The sequence below is a fragment of the Theobroma cacao genome, chromosome 5, assembly GCF_053813885.1.
Source record: "Theobroma cacao isolate CCN51 chromosome 5, ASM5381388v1, whole genome shotgun sequence".
Taxonomy (NCBI): domain Eukaryota; kingdom Viridiplantae; phylum Streptophyta; class Magnoliopsida; order Malvales; family Malvaceae; genus Theobroma; species Theobroma cacao.
Genome location: NC_142643.1, coordinates 46,979,102 through 47,001,816, shown reverse-complemented (window position 1 = coordinate 47,001,816; position 22,715 = coordinate 46,979,102). Strand labels below are relative to the sequence as shown.

At 33.0% G+C, this 22,715-nt stretch overlaps 2 protein-coding genes and 1 non-coding gene across 4 annotated transcripts; all 3 read right to left on the bottom strand.

Moving 5' to 3' along the window:
- Positions 1-1,600: 1,600 nt before the first annotated feature.
- On the bottom strand, positions 1,601-3,717 carry LOC148763033 (topless-related protein 2-like). Its single transcript, XM_088806704.1, has 8 exons — positions 3,592-3,717; positions 3,369-3,438; positions 3,222-3,295; positions 3,040-3,135; positions 2,868-2,957; positions 2,245-2,366; positions 1,829-2,057; positions 1,601-1,738 (listed from the first exon to the last, which is right to left on the bottom strand). Exons 1-8 carry the CDS (start codon positions 3,715-3,717, stop codon positions 1,601-1,603), a joined length of 945 nt encoding a protein of 314 aa, XP_088662830.1.
- A 2,477-nt stretch (positions 3,718-6,194) lies between these two features.
- Positions 6,195-15,157, bottom strand: LOC18600525 (uncharacterized). 2 transcript variants are annotated; one of them, XM_088806452.1, is made up of 14 exons: positions 13,236-15,157; positions 12,105-13,127; positions 10,612-10,854; positions 10,405-10,530; positions 9,544-10,284; positions 8,560-8,668; positions 8,368-8,477; positions 8,145-8,214; positions 7,998-8,071; positions 7,814-7,909; positions 7,642-7,731; positions 7,019-7,140; positions 6,603-6,831; positions 6,195-6,512 (listed from the first exon to the last, which is right to left on the bottom strand). In XM_088806452.1, exons 1-14 carry the CDS (start codon positions 14,586-14,588, stop codon positions 6,375-6,377), a joined length of 4,524 nt encoding a protein of 1,507 aa, XP_088662578.1. In that variant the 5' UTR covers positions 14,589-15,157; the 3' UTR covers positions 6,195-6,374. The 2 variants fall into 2 exon arrangements, with proteins under 2 accessions (XP_088662578.1, XP_088662577.1); XM_088806451.1 differs by having other exon boundaries at positions 12,105-15,157.
- Positions 15,158-16,792: 1,635 nt separating this feature from the next.
- Positions 16,793-16,885, bottom strand: LOC148763032 (small nucleolar RNA snoR8a). The gene has a single exon (XR_016026862.1). It is a non-coding gene; the product is annotated as a small nucleolar RNA snoR8a (small nucleolar RNA).
- Positions 16,886-22,715: the final 5,830 nt, after the last annotated feature.

Sequence of the window (22,715 nt, the reverse complement as noted above, 5' to 3'; positions counted from 1 at the left end):
CCTCATTATTTCTAATCTTTTTTTAACACTTTATTTGGTTGGAAGAAATAAACATTCAGAGAGATTAGGAAATAGCCAATACCAAGATTCCCGTGATATTGGCTATTTTAATAGATAAGGAATAGGGTAAAAAAATTAATGGACAAAAATGTCCTTCATTACCATACTATATAAAATGCATTTTATTCATTTTTTACAATTTCTTTCTCTCTACCCAACTACCTCTTTCCTTTTTTCATTAAATTAAAATGAATTTAAAATTTTAGAAAAAGAAAAAACTAAAATGAATTTAAAATAAAAAGGTTTAAGTTTGAATTATACATTGTGAAAGTTAAAATTTTAAATTTAAAAATTAAATTAAAATTTTAATTATAAAATTTTATATTTTAATATTTTAAAAATAAAGAATAAAAAAATAAAATTAATATTGTAATTTATAAATTAAATATTATAATAAATAGTATTTTTGTCATTTATCATTTATTCTTTAATTTTTTTTAAAACTATTTTTACCAACCAAATATTAGAATAATTCATAATAACAATACTTTTCTTATTCCATTCTCATAAATCAAATTACATAATAATTATTTATCTCTTATTCTATTTTTACGAATAATTATTTTATTTTCACTCTATTTTTTTTTTGCAATTAAACACATCTTAAAGGATGAAAAAACAACTGATACAAATGATGATTATGTTACACATTATTTATCTCCTATGTTTTATGATGTTATCAAAATCTTGTGAGTAGGTGGTTCTTTTTGAAAATTGTACAGGCTTTTTTGACCTTTATTGACCGATTATGCTATGAGAATCTTCTATAATCTAATTAGCTAGAAATTTAAAATTGCATGTTGGTCACGTTGTTAGTAAAAACTATTTTTTTTTAAAAAAAATTCACATACTCATGTGATATAAAACCATTAAGATACGTTTAAGTTAAATTTTTTTTTATGACAATGTTGAGAAATATTTATCCGTAATTGTCACGTGTCGAAATCAACGCATAATATATATACTCTCTTGAAATATTTATAAAATAATTTATTATAAATGGAGTGATTTAAATATAAGATTACTAAAAATTTATAATTTTTATTACAATAAAAATGTAATAATATATTATAGAAGGAGGGTGGCTCACCAGGATTGAAGATTTTTTTCAATTGACCACGGTTGTGGTCTTTTGGCGGAAGTGAAAAACATTGTCAAAGCCATTCGGAAGACATGAGAGAAGGGCCCTTGTATTTCTCAACAGTAAGTAGGGAAGCAAAGACATGATCTTAAATACACATTCATGGAAATAACAAAATGCTACAGATGTTTTGGACAGAAATGAGGATTTTCTGAAAGTAGTTATTTCTTGATTGATGGATCATTTATTGAGACTTTTAGTACTCCAAAAATCACAAAATACAAGAAATCAAAATTACTACTGGGTTTATTAGGCAACAAAATAATAATAATAATATTTAGTATGTTTCCAAGAAAAAACAAACACACTCGGAAAGGATTAAATACAAGCAAGTAAAACTAGAACAACTACGAATCAAGTAGGAGGATTAGACAAGAGAATGAGGCAATTCCCAAACGTTTAGGCAGAAGAGGATGATGCTTCATTTGGTCCTAAAGATTTGAGACCCACAGCATTGGCAAGTATTTTGAATCCATTGTCTGCTGTTGTGACAGCAAGGAGATTTCCTTCCTTATTGAATCTCACACGGGGACGACTCTGAAGCAAGTAATATGATTGTTTAGAAACCCAACCTAAATAGCATGTATGTTTCACGAAAGAACTATAAAATTTGAACATTAAACTTACAGGGAGTCCACCCTCTGCATCTGTGAAACTGAGAGGATAGCGATGATCCATGTGCCAAAACTTTATCTGGCTATCTTCTCCTGCAGCGAAAAACTGATTTTGCGCCATGTCAAATGACACCACACCTGCTGATTTCTTTGTAAACCCCACAAAATTTCCTTTTAGAAGAATCCCAGAGTACTCAACCAGAAAAGATTGTCCATCCTTACTTGTTCCACAAGAGAACAATCTGAAACAAAAATTAGAAATTAACAAAAAGTTCAAAATTAGAACCAAACGGATAGCATGTAAATTTGGACACAAATGGTTAAATAAATTAGATGTTATGAACAAACAAACTTTTTGGGGAATGAACACAACTCCAAGTTTTTAATAGGAAGCTATTAAAATTCCTATCTTAAAATTCATGATCATACCTATTTCCATCAGCATTGTAAATCGTTGTACTACACCCGTGACCTGGAGTAAAATTTGCACTTGTGAATCTCATATCATACCGCCACAGGATAACTTCCCCATCGACATAGGTTGAAATGAACTGGAATGGTGTAGATAATTAGCAAATGAAAGTATAAATTCCCATCCAAACGGCAGAGGCAAACTAGGCATTCAATTGAGCCAACAAATACTATAAGCAACACAAGACACTGGCCTAAAATGTTAAAGGAGAGTGAGTCAAATGTTTTGGACCAGCCTAGCGCCAAAAGGAAGATCATCGGAGGTAAAGTTCTAAATGGGAGTAAGGAAATGGCCTAAAAAAGCAGGCAGCTCTGTGATGGACATTAAACCAGATGGAGAATCATAGATTACAGGCAGTAACCGGTGGGAGCGCAATGTTATACGAAATTTCGTACATTTAACAAGTTGGTTGTGATGGCATCTTTAAGTAGCAGGGATTGATTATTGTTGCAGTCAAGACGGAAATAGAGGCAACTGATGCTGCAGTTTTGCAATCAAGGCTTGGTCACTTGTTTCCTATTCTTAACACTAAAAAATATATATAATCAGCAACTAACGACATTAATTCTTTGTGTTCAACCTGCTCACTATCCATTGGGCAGATGGAATAAACTGGTGCATCATGATCTCTGAACTTGAATAGCTTTTGTCCCGTCATTACATCCCACACCTGTTCCATTTCTTTCATTAGGACAATAACAAGAAACGTCCAGTTTGATAAAAAATTTTAGTGAAAATTTACTATCTCTCACCTTTATGCGCTTGTCATCTCCACAAGTAATGCTGCGCAGTTCTTCGAATGGATGAGCAAAAGCTAAGTCATTTACACCTCCAATATGGGCATCAATCTGTTAAAAAAAGAAGAAAAGAAAAAGTCAAATGCCAGTATGTTATGCATTGTTTTAGCTGGAGGAGTAGAAAAAAATTAACTAACCTCTAAGCGCTGGATTAGATCATGAGATCCAAGATAAGCATACAAGTGAATTAAGTGTTTGGAAAATGCAACCCCTGCAGCAAGAAAGGCAATAAGCACAAACATAGGCAAACCAAAATGTCAGTAATCTATCTAAAAGGCACACACCTACTAAACTTCCATCAGGACTCCATGTGACACGGCTGACAGATATCGGTGCATCATTGACCATCAAAGCCTGCAAGTAACATTTCCAACAAAATCAATTGCAATGTGGAAATCCATGGAAATTACTAAAACAGACATGAATCACCTTACTGCAATAGTTAAATATATTTGACAATGTATAACATGGAGAGAAATCTCATTAAGTAATGACACATGCACAAACCTGAAATGTCATTGAACATGTCGACATTTCCCATATCTTGAATGGCCTGGTAACCAACTTAGCACGCATTCCAAGTTCCCAGAGTGTGATTTCACCATTAGCAGAACCAACTGCTCTTAAAGACATTATATCATAAAAAGAGACAAAGTTTCAAGCTAGTCTTGGCTCAAAGGATAAAAACAGACTTTCATACCGAGAAGCAATGTGTGGTTCGAAGGATGAAAATCCATGCTGGTGACCGTGGATCCTTGATGCATGGTCAAAGCCACTGTTGTTGGTAGGTCATCTAATGACCAAGGTTGCTGTCGTGGTGTAGGATATTACCTGGAGACGAAGTTTTCTAAATGCACTACGATCTAAGAACAAAGTCGGGTTTGTGGATGGGACCATAATTCAACCGGATGTCAATTCTCTAAATTGAGTTATGGGTTTAGTGCAATGCCATTGTGTTATCTAAGCTGACAAATGTGCTTGCAAAGGAGATTCAAGGTAGTGCGGCACATGCTGAAATACCTTATGAGGTTTAGACAGATCTGCAAGAAAGGCTCACACAAGGAATAGCTCCACGTGTTTATGAGTTATGGCATGCGATTGCATTGTTGCAACAGGAAAAGTCTTCAATTTCAACCTATTATGGTAAGCTTAAAACTGTTTGGGGTGAATTACAAGGTTCTAATCCCATATTTGTATGTACATGTATTTGCAAGTGTGGAGTTGTGAAGAAGATGGAAGACATGAGAGAGCAGGAGAAGGTGTTTGACTTTCTCATGGGATTGGATGACACATTTAGCACAGTGAGATCTCAAATTCTTAGTGTTGATCCATAGCTCAGTCTGGGGAGAGCATATTCCATCACAGCGTAAGAGGAAAAGTAAAAACAAGTAGTTGCAGGTCGAGCCCAACCATTGAAGGAGCTGTGTTTTTGGCTAGTATAATGTCCAAAGGCCAAGGAATGGCATTAGAGCAAGCTATTGCAAACAAAGGAAATCAGAATCAACATTTTGAGGAGAAAGCTGAACCAATACGTTGCACTCATTGCGAAAAATCAAGACATACAAAGGATCGGTGTCTTAGAATCATAGGGTACCCAGAAAATTGGAAATATTAGTCTATTGATTGAAGTTGAGGTCAAGGAGGTAGACGCATGACTAGTGCAGATCAGAACAGCAGAGGCACAACACTTGCCGCCAAGATCAACGATGTAGGACCATCAATTATACAACAACAGCAAATCCTTCAAGTGCTTGCAGCTTTGGGCATAGGCAATACATCGAACACACAGTCAGGATTACAGGTAAAAGGGATGGCAGCTAATGTCATTAATCAACATGCGGGTAAGGGAGGCAGACATAATGATCCATGGGTCATAAATAATGGGACCACAGATCATATAACCACGGAATTGGGCCTTTTCACTAATGTCATACACAAGCCTAAACTCGCTTCAATCCAAATACCCAATGGAGAAATGGTTCCTGTGCAAGCTATGGGCCATGTTGAATTAAATAAACAATTGGTCTTGGACCAAGTTCTTGGAATTCCAAATTTTAATTTTAATTTGTTATTTGTCAGCAAATTAATCAAAGATTTAAATTGTGTGCTCACATTTTGGCTTGAATTCTATATTATACAAGACTTACCATAAAGGAGGCTGATTGAAATGGGTAAGGTGCGTGATGGACTTTACTATTTGGAGCCAACAAGAGAGGGCAATGCAAGCAATACGAGACACACAAAGATGTGGCATTGAAGATTAAGACATCTGCTAATAAACAGTTTATCTTTTATTTGTGATTTATCTATTAATATTAGGAAAATAAATTTTTTGATGCTTGTTGCAGAGTACGACAATATCGTTTTCCTTTTCCTGCTAGTACTCATAAATCCAATCGAACTTTTGAACTTGTTCATTGTGACATTTGGGGAGATTATGAAACTATAATTATCTAGAACTTTTTTTTTTTTAACTATTGTGGATGATTTCAATCAAGCCACTTGGGTATATTCGACGAAGTATAAGTTAGAAAAACATGATTACCTGTTGCAATTCTATCAACGAGTATGTACTTAGTTTGATACACAAGTAAAAATCGTGCATTTAGACAATGAATTGGAGTTCAAACACAGTGATTTGCTCACCTACTATAATAAGAATGGAATTCAACGCCAAACAAGCTGCACAAACAAACCATAGCAAAATGGGAGAGTACAATAAAATAATTTATAAAATAATTTATTATAAATGGAGTGATTTAAATATAAGATTATAAAAAATTTATAATTTTTATTACAATAAAAATATAATAATATATTATAGAAGGAGGGTGGCTCACCAGGATTGAAGATTTTTTTCAATTGACCACGGTTGTGGTCTTTTGGCCGAAGTGAAAAACATTGTCAAAGCCATTCGGAAGACATGAGAGAAGGGCCCTTGTATTTCTCAACAGTAAGTAGGGAAGCAAAGACATGATCTTAAATACACATTCATGGAAATAACAAAATGCTACAGATGTTTTGGACAGAAATGAGGATTTTCTGAAAGTAGTTATTTCTTGATTGATGGATCATTTATTGAGACTTTTAGTACTCCAAAAATCACAAAATACAAGAAATCAAAATTACTACTGGGTTTATTAGGCAACAAAACAATAATAATAATATTAAGTATGTTTCCAAGAAAAAACAAATACACTCGGAAAGGATTAAATACAAGCAAGTAAAACTAGAACAACTACGAATCAAGTAGGAGGATTAGACAAGAGAATGAGGCAATTCCCAAACGTTTAGGCAGAAGAGGATGATGCTTCATTTGGTCCTAAAGATTTGAGACCCACAGCATTGGCAAGTATTTTGAATCCATTGTCTGCTGTTGTGACAGCAAGGAGATTTCCTTCCTTACTGAATCTCACACAGGGAAGACTCTGAAGCAAGTAATATGATTGTTTAGAAACCCAACCTAAATAGCATGTATGTTTCACGAAAGAACTATAAAATTAGAACATTAAACCTACAGGGAGTCCACCATTTGCATCTGTGAAACTGAGAGGATAGCGATGATCCGTGTGCCAAAACTTTATCTGGCTATCTTCTCCTGCAGCCAAAAACTGATTTTGCGCCATGTCAAATGACACCACACCTGCTGATTTCTTTGTAAACCCCACAAAATTTCCTTTTAGAAGAATCCCAGAGTACTCAGCCAGAAAAGATTGTCCATCTTTACTTGTTCCACAAAAGAACAATCTGAAACAAAAATTAGAAATTAACAAAAAGTTCAAAATTAGAACCAAACGGATAACATGTAAATTTGGACACAAATGGTTAAATAAATTAGATGTTATGAACAAACAAACTTTTTGGGGAATGAACACAACTCCAAGTTTTTAATAGGAAGCTACTAAAATTCCTATCTTAAAATTCATGATCATACCTATTTCCATCAGCATTGTAAAGCGTTGTACTACACCCGTGACCTGGAGTAAAATTTGTGCATGTGAATCTCATATCATACTGCTGCAGGATAATTTCCCCATCGACAGTGGTTGAAATGAACTGCAATGATGTAGATAATTAGCAAATGAAAGTATAAATTCGCATCCAAACGGCAAAGGCAAACTAGGCATTCAATTGAGCCAACAAATACTATAAGCAACACAAGACACTGGCCTCAAATGTTAAAAGAGAGTGAGTCAAATGTTTTGGACCAGCATAGGGCCAAAAGGAAGATCATCGGAGGTAAAGTTCTAAATGGGAGTAAGGAAATGGTCTAAAAAAGCAGGCAGCTCTGTGGTGGATATTAAACCAGATGGAGAATCATAAATTACAGGTAGTAACTGGTGGGAGCGCAATGTTATACGAAATTTCGTACATTTAACAAGTTGGTTGTGATGGCATCTTTAAGTAGCAGGGATTGATTATTGTTGCAGTCAAGACGGAAATAGAGGCAACTGATGCTGCAGTTTTGCAATCAAGGCTTGGTCACTTGTTTCCGATTCTTAACACTAAAAAGTATATATAATCAGTAACTAACGACATTAATTCTTTGTGTTCAACCTGCTTACTATCCATTGGGCAGATGGAATAAACTGGTGCATCATGAACTCTGAACTTGAATAGCTTTTGTCCCGTCATTACATCCCACACCTGTTCCATTTCTTTCATTAGGACAATAACAAGAAACATCCAGTTTGATAAAAAATTTTAGTGAAAATTTACTATCTCTCACCTTTATGCGCTTGTCATCTCCACAAGTAATAATGCGCAGTGCTTCGAATGGATGAGCAAAAGCTAAGTCATTTACACCTCCAATATGGGCATCAATCTGTTAAAAAAAGAAGAAAAAGAAAAAGTCAAATACCAGAATGTTATGTATTGTTTTAGCTGGAGGAGTAGAAAAAATATTAACTAACCTCTAAGCGCTGGATTAGATCATTAGATCCAAGATAAGCATACAAGTGAATTAAGTGTTTGGAAAATGCAACCCCTGCAGCAAGAAAGGCAATAAGCACAAACATAGGCAAACCAAAATGTCAGTAATCTATCTAAAAGGCACACACCTACTAAACTTCCATCAGGACTCCATGTGACACGGCGGACAGATATCGGTGCATCATTGACCATCAAAGCCTGCAAGTAACTCTTCCAACAAAATCAATTGCAATGCGGAAATCCATGGAAATTACTAAAACAGACATGAATCACTTTACTGCAATAGTTAAATATATTTGAGAATGTATAACATGGAGAGGAATCTCATTAAGTAATGACAGATGCACAAACCTGAAATGTCATTGAACATGTCGACATTTCCCATATCTTGAATGGCTTGGTAACCAACTTAGCACGCATTCCAAGTTCCCAGAGTGTGATTTCACCATTAGCAGAACCAACTGCTCTTAAAGACATTATATCATAAAAGGAGACAAAGTTTCAAGCTAGTCTTGGCTCAAAGGATAAAACAGACTTTCATACCGAGAAGCAATGTGTGGTTCGAAGGATGAAAATCCATGCTGGTGACCGTGGATCCTTGATGCATGGTCAAAGCCACTGTTGTTGGTAGGTCATCCAATGACCAAGGTTGCTGTCGTGGTGTAGGATATGTAACCAAAAATAGAAACAGAGAAACATATTTTAAATCGGTTATGAAACAAAACCAAAGAATCCAAGATTAATTAGGTTGCAAAGTGCAGAACAAGTAACAATGATCCAAAAATCAAACTAAACGAAGAAAAAAAAAAGAGAGATTACCTCCTCAACTGAATGAGCAGGGCAATCACAATGTGCCATGTATGCAAGTTTTTACACTCAGATTACATTCTAAAATATTTATTTTAATTACCTAATTTTAAAACATATGATTTGGTCATTATGTTCAAACGTTAGATGCTAATGACTAGTTAATGTAGCTTGTCACATGACATGACCATGTCATGTGATGAATGTCATCAGATGCGAAAAGCAACATCAATTAGTTGTTAACTTGTAATAATTAAGTGATCAAAATATTAATTTTCACAATAAATCATCATTTTTCAAAATTGACTAGTCAAAATAAAAATCTTTGAAAAGTTAAGTAATTAAACATTAATTTTTCTTTATTTTACATTAAAACTAGTAAATTTGATGTTATCAATTGTGATTTTGAGTCAAAACAAAAGAAACAAGTGTTTTTTTTTTTTTTTTAAAAGAATGATTACATTCTACTTAATTTATATAAATTATAGTAGCTAGTCATTGACACATGTAATGCCCTATAAAAAATATTTTTTTATTTTATAATAATGAATAATTTTTGGCAAGATCACATTTGATTAAAATGATGTTTTGCACTCTAGTTTGTTAAAAGTTGAATATATACTAGCCATTAGTACATTATAAGGATCGGAGTAGCTTTTCACATGGACGCGAGCATCTTAATGAATTTCGAAAAGAGTGGATGTGGAGGTCCACGCATACCTTTTTAGTTGAGAAAAATTGTGGATGGATTAATAAGGACTCAAGTTGCCCATTGAAGTTAGGTGTCTCTATGATGTTGAAACGTTCTGTACCAACGATCTTCATGTTGCCACATCTAAATGCTTGGAACACTTTTAACATTGGCCACTTTGTTGTATGCACCTCCGGATAGAAACATTTGAGTTCTGGTAGGTTAAAAAGCCTAAAAAATGATAGTTGATCAAACTCGAAAGTGGCAGCCGTTTCCAATCCGTCCTCTTTGGAAACAATTTCCTCCAATCCGCAATCATGTATGTCAACATAGCTAAGTTGTTGAAGAACTCTGGCTGCTGCGGCTGGAAATACATTCTTCAGATTCAAACACCAGCCAACAGATAGTACCTGCAAATTTTCAAATGTAAAAATTCCTTGAGGATCATTTTTCCAAATATACTTCAGGTTCGGTAGGTCCTCCAAAAGCAGTTCTTTTAGTTGAGTGGTGGCAGCACGTGTTTCTTCCATATTTGACCTTTCGATTTCAAATACTTCTTCTAGCAAATCACATCTCTCAACTACTAGAGTTTGCAGTCCTTGAAATGCTCTCAACGTATTAGATGGGAAAATGGTCAACAAACCAGGACATTCTTTGACTTCGACTCGTTGTAGTTTGTGAAAAGAATTCGCAGAGAGTTGGTTCTGGCATATCATCTTGATGCTTCTCAAGTTGGAAATAAAAATTTCCTCCAAACTAGGAAATGCAACCTGTTCGAAATTAATTCGTGGCAATTAATGTAATGCTCAGAGGCATGTGATCCTAAAATCAAGGCAAAAGACATGGAAATAGGAAAACAAGTACCGAAGAGAAAGCTAACAATAATCTACCTTGTCGTTGAAGAGAGCTTGACTAGAGAAATGTTGGCTCCCTTCCGTTGTAGATTTGTATATGAACCCCTTCAGTTCTGGGCAGTCTCTTATCCGAAGTGACTCCAAGGATGGAAATTCAATAGTCTGATGTTTTGAGCAAAATCTAATAAGATGCCGAAGACTTAATTAACTTTTCAAGGGTCAATTTAGGAAATAAAATCTAACCTTGCTTTCTTCTTCTACATCTTCTGTGGAAATTATCTCTCTTAAGCACTGGCATTCAATTATCTCTAAGTGTATGAGATGTACTAGCCTTCTAGCCATGGAAAATGATAAAAATTGCTTTAAGTAGCCACAACCCCAAACGGTCAATGTTGTCAAATTCTCCAGATTACAGGAAGCATTGTGCCATATCTTTTCAACATTAGTTGAGGACAACTGTAAATTCTCCAAGCAAGGGAACCCCATCTACATACATGTAATTAATTTATATTAAAAATAGTACAAAAAAATAAAAAAGACAATAGAAGAAAGGTTAGTTTTTTTCAATTTTAAACAATTATCGAATTGTAACAATTTAAAGAGCGTGGTCACGGGCATGGACACCTGCCTACGTGGCATGCAGAGGAGTTCTCAGATGCACTGGACCCCACTTATCCATTTTTGTGTATAATTAAAAATAACTAGAGAATGACCCGTGCGGTGCACACGGGTCTCTTTGCACACCTCTCTTTCTGTTTCTCTGCTTCAACATTTTTTCTCTTTCTTTCTCTGCCTTGAAATAGAGGAAGCAGATTTACCAGAGAAGTTAATGTACACCCACCGCCTGTGAATGTTTCTCTATCTCTTTCTTTCTCCAAGACTGAGCTTTGGTTGTTATTGTATTTCACAAAAAGTTTTTCCGAGAGAAAAACTGAGACCAGCCCACTTGTTTTTGCTCTCATTTTTTTCTGTGTTAGAAAAGATCCAAAAAAGAAGAACAAAGTCTAACCTGTTGTGGGGATTTATTGTAAAGTCTAACCTTATGTTTTTTCTTCAGATCTGTTGGCAACCATATTTTCTTTCTTTTTGTTTTCACTGTTCCACTCTGGTAGAACAGGTGTGCAAAAACACCAACAACCCAACTAAACTCCTTAAGAAACAAACCAGGGATAGGCGGTCAAAACCCACGCGTCAGGCAATTGAAGTATCACATTGCAAAACAGCAAACCTCCACCTGGTCAAACTTGGAGATCCCGTTGGAGCTTCACAACTCTCCTCCTAAGCCTTCACGTGGTCAACTCTGAAAGCTCCCTTGGAATTCCTCTTTTAAGTATGTTATAGATTGTAGGCTTATCTAATCGTAGACTGTACTAATGCATTTATACCAATGAAGTATTTGCAAGGACTTAACAAAAAAAAAAGTGAACAAAATCTCAACCCTAAAATCTCTAACTTAACTTACAATTATTTCAAACTCTGATATATAAGTTTGAGAAAAGATAAGTATATTACAACACAATTTTTTTTTAAATGGATAATAAAGTGTCAAATTTATATATTTATAATAGTGGTTAAATTCCTATTTAGTTTATATTTTGACTCATAATAGGTATTTTAAAATAATACAAATTTAACATTTGAGAATTTTGATTGATAATACGAAAAAAATCTAAAAAAATTGAAAATGAAATCTACATATATCTTAGAATGAGTAAAATAAAGAAATTAATAAATACCTTTTCACTGGAAAGTGGCAATTCAGGCTGAGGCATTGAAGTAGAGACGTTCTTGTCTTCAAAACAAAAGCTAATGTCTTTTGGCGAATCATCGTCTTGAGGTGACCCCAATTGTAATTGAGAAAAATCAGCTCTATTAGTTGCATCATTATCATTAATGGGATATTTGGCCACCGAATCATCTTCGGTTTGGTAAAAACTATAACTTACAGATTTCTTCAAAAGCATCTTAATTCCATGGTCCAAATGATCAATGAATGTACTTGATTGGAGCCGTACATTTCTTGAATATTTATACTCATCCTCATACGTAAGAAGCCAATTCCATTCATTTCCTATGAAAATCTTGTATCTTTCCAACTTTTGCAACCCTTCAAAGAACAAGCCCCCTGACGTGGCCTCAACATCAGTAATATGAACTTCTAAAGTAGTCAAATGAGACAAATTCTTCAATTCAGCAAGACTAGCATTGCTTCGGTGGTTGGCATCTCTTCCATCTTCCCATTGAATTAAAGTGCCATCCATATACAATTCTTCTAGTTTGGACAAATTTGACAAGACGTCCGGTGAAATTATTTTGAGTTCAGTACAATAATTTAAATCTAATAATGATAGCTTAACCAATCGTCCAATTTCTTTGGGTAAAATTTTGATATCAGATCTTGAAAAGCTAAGAATTTTTAAATTATTGAGCTCTCCAATAATAGCTATATCTCCCAATTTGCATTGATGTAAGCACAAAGCACAAAGGCTTGTTAGAAGACGAATTGACGAAGGTGAAGAAGAAAATTGCATACCATTCAAATGTAAGACTTTAAGATTTGTTGTTTCCTTAAAGAAGTTTGGTGGCACTTTCTTATAACCATATATGAACATATGGAAAAAAACAAGTTGTGGGCAATTCAACTCCTCAGGAAGCTCTCTAATATTGGGAAATCTCAAATAAATCTTGTTGCACTTTTTCGTTGTCTCTTCATGAGGCCAATCTTTGTAAACCTCCTTCAATGCAAAAGCATGATTGTCCTTAAAAGCGATTGACATGGCAACATCATAAACAAGATCATGCATATCAAAGTAGAGGTCATAGGTGTTACTATCAACTAACAAACAAGAAGCTTTGAGGTCACTCACCATTGTTAACAACTTGTTTCGTGCTTCCTCCACGGTGTCGTCACCTTTAATTAAACCCAAACCAATGGCATATCTCAAAAAGTCATCAGTGCTTGCATCACGACGCACTAGACTGCAAAGCAGAAAAGCCTGTTTGAGTTCATTCTCTAAATGATTGTAGCTCAACTCTATAGCTAAATATATAGCTGCGAATTTCCCAGTGAAGTTACTTGAGGAAGGCTTTTGTAATTGTCGTAAAGCATCCTTCCAAGCAAATAAACTTTTATTTCTCAAAGCCCTTGCAACTGTTACAATGGCCAGGGGCAATCTTGCACATTTTTTGGCTACCTCAATTGCTGTAGGTCGCAACTCAGCATTTTCAACACTGTCGGTCCCAACCATTTTCCTAAACAAGTCCCAAGCTTCTTCATCGTCTAAATCATCAATTGCGAATCTTTTCTCAACATCCATCTCATTGGATAGAACATTTTGATCTCTTGAAGTCAACAATATCTTGCATCCCTTGTGTTGGTTTCCAAATGCAATTCCGACTTCCTTGAAATCGAGTCTCTTCCAAATATCATCTAAAACAATAAGAACCGTCTTCTCTTTCTTCAACCTTTCGTGCAATCGACGCGCTCTTACATCCGTACTCTTATCTTCTAGTCTTAAACCCAATAACTCTGAAATATTTTCTTGAATTTTCTGAATGTCAGGAGTTTGAGCCACAGTTACTGTAACCACCGAATCAAATAACCTAGCCTCTTGGACTTGTCTTGCAACTTCTTTAACTAGTGATGTTTTGCCCACACCAGGCATTCCGTACACCCCTATCATGCTGATAGTAGCATCTTTCATTGCCTCCATGATATCGTTGAAAACCTTCTCTCTTGATTTAAAGGTCTCAAAGCCATTAGGAGATGTGTCTACTATAGCTTTTGGAACATCAAGGCATCCCACTCCGTTAAATTGACATTCTTGGATAAGGTTGTCAACAACTACGGCACCTTTTTCTGCTTTCTTGCTAAGCTGGTAGCGAGACTTGATATTGGGACACAAGCCAAAGAAGCACTTGTTCTTTGCTTTGTCTTCAAGATCCTTCACCTTCTTCTCCTCTTCATTGATTACCTTGTCCACTGTGTTGCACCAATGCTCCACGTCCGCTTTTATCTTTTCCCCGTTCCTGTCTGCAACATCAACCTCTTGCTGCACGCTTGTTCTTTTTGCTATCAACGACTTCAATTTCTCCTCAAACTTGTCAACATTTTGCTTGGAGATGATTACATATCTCATATGACGTTTAATTTCTTGGAAGATGCCTTTCGCAACTTCCGATGAAACGTTGGCAGCAGCGCCAGTAATAACAGGATCCATTTGTCTTTTTATTCAACAGACAAGCAAAGTAAATGACAGAAGAACAAGTATAACGGGTGAGCACTGAGCAGACCCAAAATGAAAACAGCAAGAACTGATATATCAATAACGATGAGAGCAAGCCGAATAATCAGAATGGTGAGAACTTAGAAATGACGGCTTTCCCCATAAGCTATAGCTATGAACAAAGAGGCAACTAAGAATCAAAGGGAAAGGTTCTGGTTTTTTGGGTGGAAAGCAGAGGAATGAGAGAAGACGAGAAAGAAACAAAAGGGAAAAATGATAATAGAAGACATAAGCAGCAAACGAAAGCGGTTTGAGAATGAGAAGAGCAAAGGAAGATAACAGTGATGAGGTGAGCAGAAACGTTGTGTCTATCTGGTCTGGGTATTATAACAGCTAGCAATGTAATTAAATTATGGTTTTGATGTTTTTCGTTTCTTCAACTTGCTGAACAATATTATATTTTCCGATGTATACCCCTAACCTTCCATGTTTCTTCTTGTACCAAGCGTCGTGTGCTCATATGGCACTAAAAACAATTCACGTTGAGCCAAATAAAATACGTGGGTTTGGCCCATAGGCAAAGTACACAACATTTGCGTATTAAATTATGGTTTTAATATTTTTTTTATTCTTCAAGTTGCTGAAAAATACTATATTTTCCAACGTATGCTATTAGCCTTCCTTGTTCCTTCTTCTGGTTTCTTATTGTACCAAGGTTCGCATGGTCAATTGCCACTAAAAACAATTCACATAAAGCCAAATGAAATGATTGGAGTTGGGCCATAGGCCTTGTGCACTACAGTTGCATATATATTAAAATTTTCCAACTTGTTTACATAATTATTTCCTATCTCAATCCAATTACCATGTGTGCCACAAAGCCAAACGTACGCTTCACGCTCGATAAATGAATGGTTTGGATTTGATCTTGAAGCTATTGAGAGAACACAAATTTGGTTTAATAATACTTGATCATGCACACCATCGTGAATCTATTGGCGCACAAATCTTTGTGGTCTAGTAGGAATATTCGCAGAATAGGTAAGGGGAAAGATTTTCAATATTTCAAAAGACTTCACCAACTCCCGTTTTAGGTAGGAAAGTGGCTTTGCCAAATGTTTCATATTATATTTATCTCCCTTCAATTATTTTTACTTTAAAGCCAGTTTTTCTTTGACGCGCGAAGGCTGCCTCTCCATTTATAAAGCAAGACTTACCAAAACTCTTTCATTTTAAACCTTTTCATTTATGAAAGCCAAACGTACACTTCACACGCGGGAGCCAACGAGGAGAAAGAGTCCTTGATAATTATTTTTTTTTTAATTTCAGGAAAATTGAATAAACAAAAGAAATAAATAATGTAAAAAAAAAATCTATACTATGCTTAAAAGGAAGTTTCAAATGGGCTTTCTCGTTTTGCTAGTGTCAGTTAAAAGGGTATCCACATCGAGACTTGAAGAAGGGTTTTAAAACTTTTGGAAATTAGGTTGGAGGCCTGACATGTGATGCGTTGGGAATCAGAGGGGTTTTATCATAGGTTTGTGGGGTTTTCCATCTTTTGACAATTGAATTCTTGGCTCGTGTGCAACGCACGAGTCATAACTCTAGTGATAATTAAAAGAAGGTTGTGGGGGTTTTCATAGGGTCAAAATACTTGGTAAGTCTATGTATTAGGGTATTTTATTTAATTTAGTTCTTCTACTCAAAATCACAATAATTTAATTTTTTAAATTTAAGAATTGCTTTAATTTAGTCTCTCTCTAACAACATTCAATTTTTTCACTAAAGGGGATGATGTTAGCGTTGATGTAGAACTAACGTGGCACATTTCAATGACGTAGCACCAACATGATGATATGGCATGCCATGTGGCACTGACGTGATGATGTGGCAATGGCATTGACATGCTGACATGTTAGTGCCATGTGGCAGATCAAAAAATTTTCAAAAAAATTTGTGTCATATTATAGAGATTAAATTGAACAAAAACATATAATACAAGAATTAAATTGAACAAAATTGATATACTGAGAGACTAAATTGAAAAAAAATATTTGAAAAATACAAATATTTAAGTAAATGATAGATATATTTATTAATAAGTCAAATATATAAGTATAAAAGATTTATGTTGTTAAAAAAATAAATATTTTCTTACATAAAAACATATAAAATAAATAAAAAATTGAAAGGATGGAGTAGCTAAGATTTTATGAGTGTAATAAGAGATTTGTCATTCCCAAATTAAGCAAGTCAGAACGAAGAATTCTTTTTATAATCCTCGATAACTCCATATCTCCTTTCTTCATTTTTCAAAAGAAAAAACTAAATCAACCTATTTTACTAATTTGAATTCAGTTCAAGTTAAAAACTAAGTTAAATAAATTTTAAATTTTTATACTATTATAAATAGAAGGAAAAGGAATTTACTTAGCCTTTTTATATTATTTTATTCCAACATAATGCAAGTTATTGATATAAATTTGGCTTAAGGTATGAAATTTTTTTTATAGAAGGAGAATTCAAACTTACTTTTCGCAAAGAAGATAAATTAATGTACATATTCTAGAATAAAATAAACAAGTAAGAAAACATTTATATATTTTTTAACATCATAAATCTTTTACACTTAAATATTTAGCTTATTAATAAGTATATCTATTATCTACTTAAATATTTATATTTTTTAAATATTTTTTTCAATTTAGTCTCTCAACATTTTAATTGTGTTTAATTTAGTCATTATACTATATATTTTTGTTCAATTTAGTTCCTATGATGTTAGCATGTCACTGTCACGTCAAAATTGTCGCGTCGTCAAGTCGGTGTCACGTGACATATCACATTATCATGTTGGTGCCACGCCATCAAAATGCACCACGTCAGTGCTAGCGTCATCTCTTTTAACTACAAAATTGGATACTGTTAAAGAGAATGATTAAATTGAAACAATTCTTAAAATCGTGAGATTAAATTATTGAGATTTGGAGTAAAATGATTAAATTGAATAAAATACCTTAATATATGGACTTCTCAGATATTTTGATCTTTTCATATTCACATATTTTCTAAAATCTGTGGGTTCCGTTTATTGAAGATAATGCTTGATCAAGTGACATGTGTTTTTTAGTTTGGATATATGTAGTTTCTTGGTGTGTGTCTGTTGTTTTTCAAAACCACAACTAAGTCGTGGCATCTTGGATGCTTTATGCGTAATTTGTTAACTAATATTTGTAAACCACATTTCAGCAGTTATTTATGTTCCTTTGTTTTTTTCTTAGCTGTATGTAATACATATTGGTTTTATTTAATGAATGAAAAGTGTGTGAGCTTTATACCCTCTGTTCATCTCTGTTTTATTGTTGCATAACAAAGTTTATTTACTGCAACCATTAATTCTCAACATCACTCCACTAACACCGTCAACATTATATAGTACTAGTCGGAATATTCGTAGAAAGGATATGGAAACCCAATTGCAATGCTCATGACCGTGGATCCCTGGTGCATGGTCAAAGCCGCTGTTGTTGGTAGTTCATCCAATGACCAAGCTTGCTACCGTGGTGTAGGATATGTGACCTAGAAATAGAGTTAAAGAAACATCTTAAATTGGTAATGAAACAAAATCTAAAGAATCTAAGATTAGTCAGGTTTTAAAGTAACAGAACAAGAACAAGTAACCTTTGATAATTGTGTATGCAACTTGGGCAAACTGTACTCTTGCTCCAAGCATTACAGGGGTGTACAAAGGAGCCAATCCTACAATAAACTAATGTTAATTACAATTTTCAGAATAGAACAGACATCCGATTTGCTTTGGTGAACTTGGTTTTGTCCATGCCCGAAATAACCCACCCGCTTTACTTGATAAAGGACTAAAAACCCACTCCACATTGTCATTGGACCATAACCTGTTAACTTCTCTATCTTAGCAGCTAGGGGCAAAGCTACAGCATTTTTAAAGAGAGGTTGAACAGAGTAAGACACCAAATATTCTAAGAGAACTTTATATATAATTCAATTCTCACTCATCAAAATAATTAAATAAAATTTACAAGACATTGGACATATAAAAAATATACATTAATAGTAATAATAGTATCATATATATATATATATATATATATATATATATATGACTACATAGAATTATGAAAAGAGTTTCTCTCACTCTTTGGGCGCAAGAGTGGAAGAGAAAATAATTTTTCAAACTTAAATAAATTATCTCTTTACTTTATATTTCCTACACGAAATGGGTAGCTTTATGAGAAAGCTCTTATCTTATTCTCTATTTGCCCCTTAAATTGTTAATTAACATGTTGGGTTATTGGATTGAACTATTGAGATGTAATATGTTATGATATGTTATTGGATTGAACTGTTAAGATATAATATATTATAATCAATTTAGATTTATATTAAAACTTAGTGGATTTGGATTAGTGGACTTATTTTTTATTTTTTTTAAATTTAATAGGCTTAACATATTAAGTTAGAGTATATTTGCTAGGCTTAACATATTAAGTTAGAATATATTTGCTGGGCTTAACTGGCAATATGCTGACCATAATAACTTTAATTTTATTAAACTGTTTTAGGAATAAAAATAATTATTAAATAAAATTTTTTTGAGGATCATTAAAAATATATAATAAATAAAATTGTATTGAAAGAAATATAATTATTTTATTTTGTTAATTATATATATATATATATATATATCCTTATTATTTAAAATTTGCAATATACATGTCAGAACACATTAGTTATTCTAAATAAAAAATAATACATTGATGAAATTTTAAGTAAGAGTGCAACACTATAACTTTTATTTGAAAAGTACATAATAATTTATTAATTTTTAAATATTAAAATTATAAAAATAAAATCTACATAATAGAAAAAAGAATAACATGATAAGTAGAAGATACAATCCACATATGACATAATGAAAAAGAAAGAAAAAGAATATGGTTGATGGTTATTAGAAATTTGTGAAAGAAAATCCATAAAGATTTAGAACATATGAGCAAATAAAATAAAAATAAAAAATAAACAAATATAAATAATAATATAAATTAAAAAATAAAAAAAATTAAAATTGAGTCAAACATATGATATCATTTTGTTATTTTTTATTTATATTAATTATTAAATAAAAAATTATTTTAGGAAGTCATTGAGAGAATTTATAAAAAAATTTAAAAAATTTATATAATATAGAAAAAATTTAAAAAATTTTGGAGAGCCATTACCCATCCCTTAAGGGGCCTCCACCTCTGATAGCAGCTCTACAACCTAGTTTCTTGTGACATTTCTGGGTGAGACAGAGAAGGAAAGGACAGAGGGCAACCATGCATGGTACTTCTCGACGGTCGATTTTACTACAAGTTATTATTGACTTCTCCTATGTTCCATGAAGCCACTCTCATATTTAATTTATAATCCAACCCACAACAACCAATACAAAAACAAAACATAAGGTACGAAGTAAGAGAAATAGAGAAAGAGAGAGAAAAGAAATCTAAAAACTACATTTAGAGGGAAGAAGAGAGAGGGAAAACTGACGAGGAACGAGGGAAAGGCATGTAAATGAAATGGCAAATATGCCATCCGGACTGGAACCATATAAGTGGAAAAATTAAAAGGACATATATATATATATATATATCTCTCATTTAGTTAAAAGCTAAAAAAAAAAACGATTTTTTAACAAGTATTGGATTTCATATTTTACCTCTACCAAATTAAAATATCTCACACAAACCACAAATTAAGCCTATCACATGTCATCCAATTTGTCAATACACATGGCATTTAATTGCCCAGCCCAAGTGTCTTCCATGGATTGGAAGACCCTCTTTATATATAGTTATAAATTTGGTATTCATTACTGCCCGCTTTGCTAGTTCATGCAAAATTTCAAAAAGCCAAATCATATTAGTGTTGGAAAATCAAAATATGTTCACTAATACATCCAAGAGGATGAAGAAAGATTTTCGCTTTTCTCTAACCTTTATACATAATACTCATAACAAGATATATTACCTACATTAGAGAGCCTGAATACGTTATTAAGAAAGTCCTCTTTGTTTCCTTGCACATAATGATTTAGTCTGTCTTTCAATAATTTAGCAAGTGTTTCTTCTTTTTCCAACTTAATAATTTGTAATTAGAAATATTTTATATAAAAAAGATAATATATTATCAAGAGATTGGAAAAGTCCTCTAATTATCTTAGATTGAATTACTTAACAATTGGTGAGTCTCTTCAACACATGACTAATTGTGGTGCAATGAACACGGTAGACACGGAAGCAACTAGCACCTACACTTAAACAATTTTCTTATTTTAAACATTTTCTTTTCTTTTGGATATGTAAGGACACCGATATTCAAATACAAGATCATTATTCTCTATTCAACAATTTTTAGGTGTTGAAAATGGAAAATATAAGGCTTCTTCGAAAATTTTATATTATAAAAGGGTTATTTTGGTTATTTTATACTAGGAAAGGGTTTTTGTCCAAACAATTTTTTGGAGTTGAAAATGGAAAATGTAAGACTTGCATGAAAGGATTACTTTGATTATTTTATATTGGTCATGGGTTGAGAACGAGAATTGAACTTTATGAGATCTAATCTCTCATTGTTCCTTAGTAGCTCAACGGTAGAGTGGTCGGTTGTTAATTGACTGGTCGTAGGTTCAAATCTTATTAGAGGAGATTTGATTCATTTCGAATTAAAGAATTCAGAATGTCAAAATGAAAGGGTTCAATTTGACCATTAAGAGCAAGTAACCCATTCAAAATTAAAGAACTCAGAATGCCAGAATGAAAGGTTCACTTTGATTGTTAAAAACAAGTAACCCATTCCCTGTGGGATAACCTTTGTTTATTTTGGTTTTTATATGGATGAAACTACCGTCTGCAAAAAATAAACAAGGTGACCGATACAAAATGAAAAGTTGAATGTGTTAAAAGACAACGGAGAGATGCAACTTATATATATGGGGAAGGGAGATTCGAACTTTACTTATTTTGAAAGGGAGATCATGTACCAATCAATGAGCCAAATGCTCAGGTGCAAACAGTAGCGGATCTAGGATTTTGAGTGAGAGGTGGTAAGTAATCATACAAGGTCATAGATCGAGTCAATAATTGAATTTGGAGCAAAAAAATTAATCACTTTTGAAATAAAATTAAATTGTAATATAAAATTTCAATAATAAGTTAAATATAAGTTTTTAGATCCATCAATATAAATAGATATAAAGTAGAAAGAAAAATTAACATTAGATTTTCACATTAGACGTCGTAAGTTGTGCTTGACATGCTTTCATGCTTTCAAATTCATCTATAACTAAATCTGTGTCAATGATCCTAACAATCTCTTTCTCAATATAAAGGATAAGTGAACTAGTAAGAAAATCATATTTCATCTTATTATGCAACCTCGTCTTTATAATTTTTTGAATTAAAAATGCACGTTTTGTAGTTGCTATAGAAACTAGAAGAGTTAATATAAGTCAAACCAAAATATATAGGAAATGATATATAATTTATCTTTCTGTCTTTGACATTAACTAGTATAGTTTTAAAAAAATTGAAACACTTTGCAAACATGGATCATGCCTAATATCAAGTTCAACTTCAATTCACATTTTATATGCAATTAAATGATATACAAGTGTTTTTTTTTTTTTTTGCTTTAACATTAATTGGCATAGCTTTAAGAGAGTTGAAACACTTTCCCCATATATATATATATATAAGGATTTATTTTCGTCATATAATAAAAATACAAAAGCTTTATTGAACGCAATAAAATTATAAAGATTTATTTTAATTTTTTTGAATAATTTAATAGATTTTTATGGACACTATGTTTTTTAATTTATGTTTCTTAAAACTTATTTTATATTGTATTAAATTTATTTGAAGATTAAAAGGAGAAAAATTACAAAAAAAATTTCCCAAAAAAAAGGACAAAATCATAATTTTTCCATAAAAGACTCTTTTTGGGTATTTGATCCTAAAAAAAAAAAAAAGCCTCCAACCTTTCCCATTTATTTCTTTGCTGATCGAATCTCTTTAGAGAAAAAAAATTTCCCTCTTCTTA